Source organism: Eurosta solidaginis, chromosome 5 (genome assembly GCF_040869045.1).
Source record: "Eurosta solidaginis isolate ZX-2024a chromosome 5, ASM4086904v1, whole genome shotgun sequence".
In the NCBI taxonomy this organism is placed as follows: Eukaryota; Metazoa; Arthropoda; class Insecta; order Diptera; family Tephritidae; genus Eurosta; species Eurosta solidaginis.
The window spans coordinates 126198491-126209077 of record NC_090323.1 but is presented as its reverse complement, the minus strand read 5'-3'; the positions used below and the strand labels follow the sequence as shown (position 1 = coordinate 126209077).

Here is a 10587-nt window from a genome sequence, read left to right as displayed (position 1 = left end):
ATCGATTTTCTCGTTCCACAAATTCGTGATATTTTCCATACAGTGCAGGCGGAAAGAGCAAGTAGCGCTGTAATAATAAAATTTCATAGCCCTCACGATAGGAATAGGACGCTGCGCGCTTTCAGAGAGCATCGTAAGCAAACAAAAACAGCGATATCATTATCTGTGGTTGGTCTCGACGGCCACTTTAGAATATTTGAGAGTATACCAGTGGAGAAAAGAAAACTCTTATAAGCGGCAATACGGCTTAAAAGAGTAGGTAAAATTAAGTCTGCGTTCACCTTAAGAGGCGAAGTCTACATAAGAGAAAACCAAGACTCTCAGCCAAAAAAGATATCAACTCTTGATGAGTTTAATACATGCATAAACTAATATGAAACGAGATATTGGCAGACATTCGCTTTGTTCCTGTATAAGTTTATTTTTATGTTTTTCTTTTCTTCTCTTTTCCTTTCAAACCATGCTTCACCTAATATTTATTGTAAAGATTTTAATTCAAGTGCTATACTCAATGCATACATTATAATTATCACGCATATTGTCACTTGCGAAGCGAATATATTTGGCGAGTCGAACAGGTTAGCGAACACATCTAAAATTTGCATTGTGAGTGGCGAATGAACTTTTTCGCCTGCTTTGTGATGTTGCCATTCAAACAAATTGAATAAGTTCATCCGAATTTGACGTTTCTGTCACTTACTACATATGTTTTGATGTGTTTACAATATATCTATTTATATGTGCATAAACAAAAGTGTAATAAATTAATATAAAGATAAATAAAATAAAGCGATGATTTCCAACATAGATCTTTTTTTCGAAGAAAGTTACAATGTCGAATAGCGAGCTAGCCTTCTTCGTCAGAGGCGTTTTATAAGGGATTACTCCAATCCCATGGAGCTTCCGCCAACAGTGTAAGTTTAGTGCAGTTTGGTTCTTGAAGTATATATGGAAAATTGTATTTCAATGTAAATGTGTTTATAGATTCATTGCGAATTTTCGGCTTAGCAAGGATGCCTTCATGCATGTCTTGGACAAAATTAAGGACAATTTTCACTGCCGCCTGTCGTCGTATGTAACCCCTATGCTAAAACTTTGTTGCGCACTTCGTTTTTTTGCCCATGGCAGTTACCAGCAAGCCATAGGAAACGAGTTCCAGTTGGGACTTGCTCAACCCACAGTTTCCCTCGTTTTAAAGGAGATGCTGCCTACTTTAGAGAGAGTTATTTGTACGGCGGCAATAAATATAGAAATGAGTGAAGAAGAGAAGCAGGAGGCAAAAAGGAAGTTCTTCATCAAATCAGGAATACCGAACGTGATTGGGTGTGTTGATGGCACACATATTGGCATTTATGCTCCCAGTGAAAATCGACACCTTTATCTGAATAGGAAAGGGTTTTACAGCATTAATGCGATGATTGTAAGTTTTAAAGTTTTGAATACTTCAATATCGTTGATAATAAATTGTCTATACATTCCAGGCCTGCGACCATAACATGACCATCCGGTATGTGGATGCCAGATATGCTGGCTCCACACATGATTCCTTTGTGTGGAACAATAGCACATTAAAAACTTATTTAGAGGATAATCAGCTAAGCGGCGATAACTCTATTTACTTAGGCAAGTTTACCTACTTTTGCTGGATAGAGAGTTAACTATCGATTTTCAATTTTCAAGCTGAGATTACTACAGTTTAACCGCCTAACTTTGGTGAGTTAACCTCTAGTTAACTAGCAAAGGTTACCTTTAGCTTATTTGACAGTAACAATTTTGCTAAATATCTGAAATAGAATTGTGAGTCCATAGTTAACTGTGGCGTCATAATATAATAATAATAAGCAAAACATAATTGTACTTATAATTTGTAGGTGATTCCGGATACCCGCTGAGTTCATGCTTACTTACACCCTTTCGCATTGCACAGTCTGGAACTAGGGAATCACTTTTTAATAAGAAACATGCGAAAGGTAGAAACATTATTGAACGTACCATCGGAGTTTTGAAATGCCGTTTCAGATGCCTCCTTAGCGATAATAAAATGCGCTACGATCCGGATAAAGTTAAAACAATTGTTAACATATGTTGTGCTTTGCACAATATTTGCAAGCAATTTAGAATTAGTTACCCAGACGAAGCAGACATTTTTATTGATGCCCTTTTTCCTTCGGAGCCAAGTAATGAAGATGGCAACGGTACACCAGGAGAGCGTCGTAGAAGACAGATAGCTGATGCTTTGGTGTAAAAGCCAACACTTTTTCGATAATAGAATAGGCCATATACAGAAAAATAATAGGGACAAAATTGAAGATGAATATACTTATTGAGGAGTGCTTACTAATTTTCGTTTAAAATATAGCTTATTCAATAACAGAAACCACATTGATACAATTTTCAAAGTTTACACAAAGTTCAGAATAATTGGTCAAACTTTCAGAAACGGACAGCACAATTTTCAACTTTTTTGGCAGAATTTTCAGATAATTTTCGAGTATGCAGTTTTGTAGCCCATTTAATTTTATTCTAACAATTTGCAAGTTAGAACTCTCAAAAAATTTTCCCTGAATTTTTAGAATTTGTTTTTGGCAAGGGTGTTGAGTGTTTTCTTCCATACAAAAGTAAATTTAGTTTATGAGTTGTATGGAAGAAAACAGTCAAACACCCTTGCCAAAAACAAATTCTAAAAATTCAGGGAAAATTTTTTGAGAGTTCTAACTTGCAAATTGTTAGAATAAAATTAAATGGGCTACAAAACTGCATACTCGAAAATTATCTGAAAATTCTGCCAAAAAAGTTGAAAATTGTGCTGTCCGTTTCTGAAAGTTTGACCAATTATTCTGAACTTTGTGTAAACTTTGAAAATTGTATCAATGTGGTTTCTGTTATTGAATAAGCTATATTTTAAACGAAAATTAGTAAGCACTCCTCAATAAGTATATCCATCTTCAATTTTGTCCCTATTATTTTTTCAACCACTGTATCTTTTGGAGAGTAATGCGAGTGAGGCAAAGATTGTTCTGAAATTACTTTTATTATTAATTTAAATACAAAGTTCAAATATAATAATTCAAAATTGATTTATTTAATAAGTTAACAGGGCTGCAAGCCGGTTTTGGAACAAAAAGAAATTTTAATTGTATGGCCTTGAATCTATTTTCTTAACTTTTTTTTATTTTTTTTTTTACAAAGTTTAGAAAGTAAATTCGAGGGGCATTAAACTAGTGCTACTACTACTTACATATATATTTTTATTAAAAGTAAATAAATTAAAATCACATATTCAATTCAGACTTCATATTTTTGTTAAAAGTAAATAAATAATAAAGACTTCTTAAAATTAAATAAATTTTTTTTGTGCTAGTGCTGGTGTACTTATTATATATTATATATTCTACTTATATATTATTATTATTAAAAGTAAATAAATAAAAATCATATAAGTAAGAAAGAAAATAAAAATCAGGTATTCAGTTCACATTTTTCTTAAAATTAAATAAATCAAAAGGAAGTATTTAATTCAGACTTTTTAAAATGTTAAAGCAATATGAAATACATACAGTAAGTCACAAAAATAAGTATACACCCCTTTATGCGAAGCTATCACCAATTTGAACCATACCATAAAAGGGTGTATACTTATTGTTGACTGACTGTACACTTGAAAACAAGTTTTAAAAAAAATTCATTTTCATTTCCTTATATTGTATTTAAGGGTTTTTAACTCCAACTCCTTAAGTTTCGTTTCCATTTTGTCTTTGTGTTGTCTTTTCTTTTCTATATTTTCTGCCTTCTTTCTTTCTTCCTTCTCTTTTAATAATGTTAGTTCCTGCTTTTTTTGTTCATAGAGTTTTCGTGAATATCTGGCGATATCTTCCAATGTTTTCCCCATTTTTAAAACACCTTGGCAAAGGGTATCTTGCACTTCGGTTTGCTTTTGCAGTGCTTTTAACCGAATTTTTTCACGATCGTCAACGGTAAGCCTAGGACGGGGAGTCGTTGTTGGTGTCATTGTTGATGGACGTGGTGGTTGATTATCTTGTTGACCCTCGGGTGAACGTGTCGCCATTGTTGATGAACGTGGTGGTTGAATAACTTGTTCACCCTCGGTCATTGTTGGTGTCAATGTTGATGGACGTGGTGTTTGAGTATCACCCTCACCCTCGGATTCTTGGGCCTGAAATTCATTATCTCTATCAGTAGTTCTTTGCCTCGAGGTGCCATATATATTCCCTGTGGGGTTGGCGGCTTGTTGGAGGTGGAGAAGATCATCCACCTCTCGCTCTAGAGCAGACATGCTTTGCTGAACATACGGTCCTGCTCCAGTGGCTGTAGTTTCCGCGCGGTTTGTGGAAATCTTTTTTTTAAGCTTCAATTTGTAGTCTAGCCAAACCTAGTATACATATATAAATAATTATCTACTCTCACGGAGAGTACGGCCTTTTTTGAGCTTCAATCACTGCCCCAGTACGAGCTTCAGGCGGCAACCATATACTCAGTATTGACTCCTACTGACTTCTACAGTGATACCATCACCATACAATTTTTAGTAGAAATCAATACTGGCTATGGTCACCAAACGAAGCTATTACCAAAAGGGGTATGTTTTTGTTCCTAATAGTTCAATTAGCCACATCTTGAATACACTTGCAGCACAGCGGCAGTGATAGAAGGTCCAACCATCCCTATATATTACTGGACGCCTGCACGGATACGTACGATGCTGGGATACCACGGTTGCGCGCACCGCACCAGACTCCTTTGCATTACTCGTGCAGGCCTCTGGGTCTTACCTTATTCCACTCGGGCCCGCTACGGATTGGAGGACCTAAGGCGTTGATTTCAATCGCGAAATGCTCCCATAACTCCGCTCTTTGGCTCCTGGTGGAACCAAAATTCCCCTGACCCCTTGCGACGTCTGGATTATTCTGCATAAGCGTAACCAGCTTTCGGAACTGCTGTGGTGTTGTGCGTTTCATCCTAAAGCGGTATTTTGTTTAAAAAAATTATACACTCACTTTTGTTTTCTTTTGATAATTTTTACAAATGGTTTTTCACAGAAATAAATGCAAGCGCGTGCAAAAGCGAACAAATTAGATATTCGGCAAATTTTGACAGCTCTAGCGAAGCGAAGTTAATTTTTTCGCTACCGGCAATTCGAAAAATTCATTTTCCTCACTCATTCGAAATTTGTCGGCGAATTCGCTGCAGATTCGCATACCACAATTCGAGACCGCGAAATTCGCCAAAATTTTCATTCGCTTCGCAAGTGACAATATGCGTATATATGTTTTTCTGGTAATGTTTGTTACGGTCTGCTGCTACGGTCTACGGCTACAATCCACTTGGGAGCGTGTTCACGCGAACACACCTAGTGATGTGGCGAAAGTTGCGATAAAAAGTATCCAAAAAGAAGGAAAAAGACAGACCGGTGATCACTAGAAAAAGGATGGCATTGAGTTTCCCGGCTGTGCACCTACACAGGAAGTTGTCGAGAAACGGGGAAAGAGTCAATAGCGCAAAGCACCGAAACCGTTCTTTCCGACAAATCTCGTTTCTTCGCGGCTATTTTGGGTGATAATAAACTCTGCACAGGTTATGTTGTGTGGACACAAGGTCCAGTTGAAGTAGGTCGGCGTCCGCAGTCACACTTAGCGAGATAAACCTCTTCCTCTACGTTTACTAAGAACACTACCACCTGCGGAAAAGCGTCCGACACCACCTCCGCCTCCAGGGCCAGCAGTACGCCGCCGCGTAATACAATTGACGTCAAAGAGCCAAGTCATCAGGCTCATACAGGGTAGCGCGGAGCTTTATCGCCAGCCGGTTCACTCGGTTACCTTGACCCAAAGCGCCCACCACCACCAACGGCGCCTACTATTATCACGGGCACCACCATCAGTAGTATCTCCCCCAACCCATCCATTAGCGCTAACCACGAGCGCAACAACCACCAGACGTACCGCCACCGCCAGCTGCAACGCGCACAGCGGGGCCGCGAACATAGGCCTGCGGCCACTAATGTTAACACCTGCAACAGGCGGTACCACCGACAGCAATACTAGCCGCATCTTCATCAGCTACGTCCATACCGGCTATAACGATACTAGCGTAATCCTATCAGCTACGACCATACGGGCTACAATATATCAGCTACAATGACAACCACAGGGCAGCAAACCTAGGCCTGCGGTCAGGCCAATTGCGAGAGCGAATATCAGCGGTTAAAGCTGTGAGTCCGTTCTTTTATATTTTTCCTTCGCTTGAGTGAACTTATAAATAGCGCTACAAGTTTTTTTTTTTAACAAAACAAAGAAGGTTTGCCACCGGCACCAGGTCGATAAGGAAAAACCAAAGCATACGCACCACCATATATGAATAGCTAAAGCAGCCAAAACTATGTACAAAATTTAGATAATTCACTTGTAAATGTTTTGATTTTGTATTCGACATATTTTACCGAGTTAAAAAGTTAGTTAAATTGTTTTGAACAGTGGATTAGATTTTAATATGTAAAGGCTTGTATAATGTAGGATGTCGTACATACACCTGCGAGCAATAAAATTGCAGCAACAATGATACGCAATTTTTATCATTTTCAAAGCAAAACAGAATTATATATATAACCTGGAACTCGTCTTAAATTAGACTACATCGCGGTCAGAAACGGTTTCGAAATTGGTTGACAGTCATTGTCGTTTAAATCAGTAAATCCGGTTTTACGATTGAGGGAAATGGAAATAGAAGATTAATTGCTGCAACTTGCAAACCAATTTGCTACCTTTTTTTACTCGCAGATGTACCTATCATAACTATATACTACTATGCTTTTGTACTAGTATAAGCCAATTTAAAAGAGACCATTGGAATTATCTGCCAGAAAATAGACTGTCATGTCAAGGCGACAAACTTCGCTAAAAACTTTCAATGTATAAATCCAACCAAATTGTATAGTAATGCGATTAGCTTTTAAACGTATGCATTATGGTTTATTTGTATGTACGTACGTGCAACCCTTTGGAAGCACCAATTATGCCAATGTTGAAATATTTTCCCGACAAACTTTTTTTTTGATTCTGAACAATCATAAAGTATTTTACAATTAACACGAACACATACCTAAATATTATACACTTATTTATTAACTTTTACTGCCTACAATTGAAGTAACATAGCATTCAGTAAGACTCATTTAAGATAGAATACATATACATGCCTAGGCCATTCAATGCCATTTGGACGAATAAAGAAACATATATATAGATATTTTTTTTTTGGTATGGTTAATCACTCCTACCAGTGAATATCCATTTCCTTTTTCTGCATACATTTTGATTCCTTCACTTCTAACATACCTACCTACTGACATGCATGTACCGTAGTTCATGAACTGGATATTTTTTTTGTTGGGTACCTTGTTGGCAGAGATAAGGAAATCAATTCATATGTAGAGAAATGCACGGATGTGCAGATTCAAAAATCTTACTAATCCCTACCTACCCAATAAGTTAAATAGGCAGCTCTATGTACATAAACACATCAATAGTAAGTTAACTTAACCAAAACTTGCTATTAGACAGATAACAGAATTTATGTACGCAAAACAGAATAGCATTTCAAGAGGGTATTTAGAAACAAAGATACCAAACACATTATTATAATAAATCTATTATACCGATAGGTGCCAACCTATATACGTTATGAATTTATAAAATAGTTATGTAAGCCAACCAAAATTCTAACTTAGACTTCACGAAAATAAATAAAAAATAGATTGTATTGTCTTATGAGCTGGAAGCTTGCGAAGATTAAAACACATAGACATACTTAATTATATTTCAGTTTTTTTATGATGAATTATAAATAAAGTTGTAATTATAATGGGAATGCTGGCATTCGAATTGACTTAGAAGGCATGTAGGCATACAGGTAAGGGGCCACCGGAATTTTAGGTGCGACGGTGGCCATGGTTTTTGAGGGTGGGATAATGCACCGGGCGTCGCAACACCACCCGCGGCGCCCCTATGTATATTCGGCCCTTTTTGTTTCCTTTTAATTTTCAGCGTTTTTTTTAATTTTCAGCGTTAGTAACCGGCCATGTCCGGTTCGGAAACTTTTTTTTGCGGTTTTTTTTGAATTTAAATCTTTGAATGTTGTAACGGTCTGTCCGTGACATCCGGTTCGGCCGGATGTTGTTTTAGTCCATTTGAGCGTTTTGAATTAGTTCCGCGCTTTTGTCAGTTTTTTTTAAAGGCATGATATGACTTTTTTTCTGTTTATGGCGCAGGAACAGTAAGGTTGGCAAGGACCTGCCCCAGCCGACAATGACTAGCCACTGTGCACCACCACATCATGCCGACCGCCTTCCTTACTGCTTCCACTGAAAATGCGTATCCATAACAGATGGCGCCCAACGTGGCACCTGAGGCGCTGTTCGCGAGGGTCATTCCGGGTCAACTTGGGAAGTTGACCATTCCATCAGTCCGAGGTGGGCAGCCGCTGGAGCAGCCACCTGCGTTGCGGTGGGATGGTTGACGGATCAAGTTGTTCGGAGTGGTCATCGGGGGCAGTAGCGGAGGGTTCCACGTGACTTAACGTCAGTCATCCGGATATTTTTTATTTCACCCAGTGAGGCAGTGCTGAACGCACTTTATTTTTTTTGTAAGTGGGTTTTTTTTTGTTGCCGGAATGTTGTCCGTAGTCGGCGTTGGTATATTTTGTCCGCTAAATTGGGTTTTTTTTTGTAAAGTAATTTTTTTTTTAGTTTATCTGCCGAATTTGTGATGTCCAGTATGAGTGAGCGTGTGAGTGAATAGTAGGACCCCAGCTCAGCCACGTCTCAGGTGGTACCACAGAATACCACCTGGATTGTGACGGGTTGAGCTGGGATCCCAAGCGGCACCTCTTCCTGTCCCACCAGTATGGGGAGCGGCCTTTGAAGCGCTCCACCCATAGCGGCGGAGGCAGAAGGGGTGTCCCGGGTGAATGATCGGGAGGCCTCAGCACCCCCAGCCAGTCCCACTAGCGAGTCCAAGAGACCGCCTCTGCGTTGCGGCTGGGTGTGTTGGGGCCAACCTGTGTGTGTAGGAAATTGACCCTAGTGGTCCCAACCAGTCCCAGAGGCAGGTCCTTAAGACCCCCTTATGCGTTGCGGTTGGGAGCACTAGGGACGAGTATGAATGAGTTTGTGTTGTTTTTGTTTTTTTTCTGTGGTCCTGCCGCCTTCGAAGGGGATGCCAGCATTCTCATCACACCCCTTCCTGGAGTAATGGTAATTTTTTTATTTTTTTTTCCAAGATTTTTTTAAATTGATTTTTTTTTAAACTTAAAATTTTTTTTTGTTTGGGCGTTTTGGCGGTCGGGGACATCTCGCCCAGTATTCTCCCCGAGCACTGACCTCATAGGATGTTCACGCGTGCACTCACCGAGGACCGTGAACACCCTGGCAGTCCACGCTTAGGTCGGACTAGCCTTTCGGAGTTTGGACGAGTTCTCCAGATCAAAATGCCTACACCTTTTTTTTGTTTTGCATTCCTGTGGGAGCGATACCCACTAGAAATCATCTTTCGGAGTTTTGACGAGTTCTCCATAACAAATGTCTAATTGCCGCAAAGCCCTTTTAAACTAGGAAACAGAATTAATTGCCAACTTGACTTAGTTTTTTTTTGATGGACCTATGTTGCCCGGCTAGCTTCGTAGTAGGACTTTGAGACTCTTATCTCAGGGGTGAGTCGTGCCCCACGTTGCTTGTCGTCGGAGATCCCTGGCAGTGGCTTCCCACAGATGATCCGGTTTCCTGTTCGCTTCATCGTCAGGTCTTCAAAGCGAAGCAGGTTTGTTACGGTCTGCTGCTACGGTCTACGGCTACAATCCACTTGGGAGCGTGTTCACGCGAACACACCTAGTGATGTGGCGAAAGTTGCGATAAAAAGTATCGAAAAAGAACGAAAAAGACAGACCGGCGATCACTAGCAAAAAGAATGGCATTGAGTTTCCGGGAAGATAAGTAAGTGAAAGGGCGTAAAATTTTGGTGATCGAAAAACATCCTCCCCGGCTGTGCACCTACACAGGAAATTGTCGAGAAACGGGGAAAGAGTCAATAGCGCAAAGCACCGAAACCGTTCTTTCCGACAAATCTCGTTTCTACGCGGCTATTTTGGGTGATAATAAACTCTGCACAGGTTATGTTGTGTGGACACAAGGTCCAGTTGAAGTAGGTCGGCGTTCGCAGTCACACTTAGCGAGATAAACCTCTTCCTCTACGTTTACTAAGAACACTACCACCTGCGGAAAAGCGTCCGACACCACCTCCGCCTCCAGGGCCAGCAGTACGCCGCCGCGTAATACAATTGACGTCAAAGAGCCAAGTCATCCGGCTCATACAGGGTAGCGCGGAGCTTTATCGCCTGCCGGTTCACTCGGTTACCTTGACCCAAAGCGCCCACCACCACCAACGGCGCCTACTATTATCACGGGCACCACCATCAGTAGTATCTCCCCCAACCCATTCATTAGCGCTAACCACGAGCGCAACAACCACCAGACGTACCGCCACCGCCAGCTGCAACGCGCACAGCGGGGCCGCGAAC

General features: G+C 40.1%; 1 protein-coding gene across 1 annotated transcript; it reads left to right on the top strand.

Moving 5' to 3' along the window:
- Positions 1–739: 739 nt before the first annotated feature.
- Positions 740–2554, top strand: LOC137253679 (putative nuclease HARBI1). The gene is made up of 4 exons (XM_067791049.1): positions 740–914; positions 985–1420; positions 1482–1623; positions 1872–2554. The coding sequence occupies exons 1-4, from the start codon at positions 895–897 to the stop codon at positions 2243–2245; spliced, it is 972 nt and encodes a 323-aa protein (XP_067647150.1). The 5' UTR covers positions 740–894; the 3' UTR covers positions 2246–2554.
- The last annotated feature ends 8033 nt before the right edge of the window (positions 2555–10587 follow it).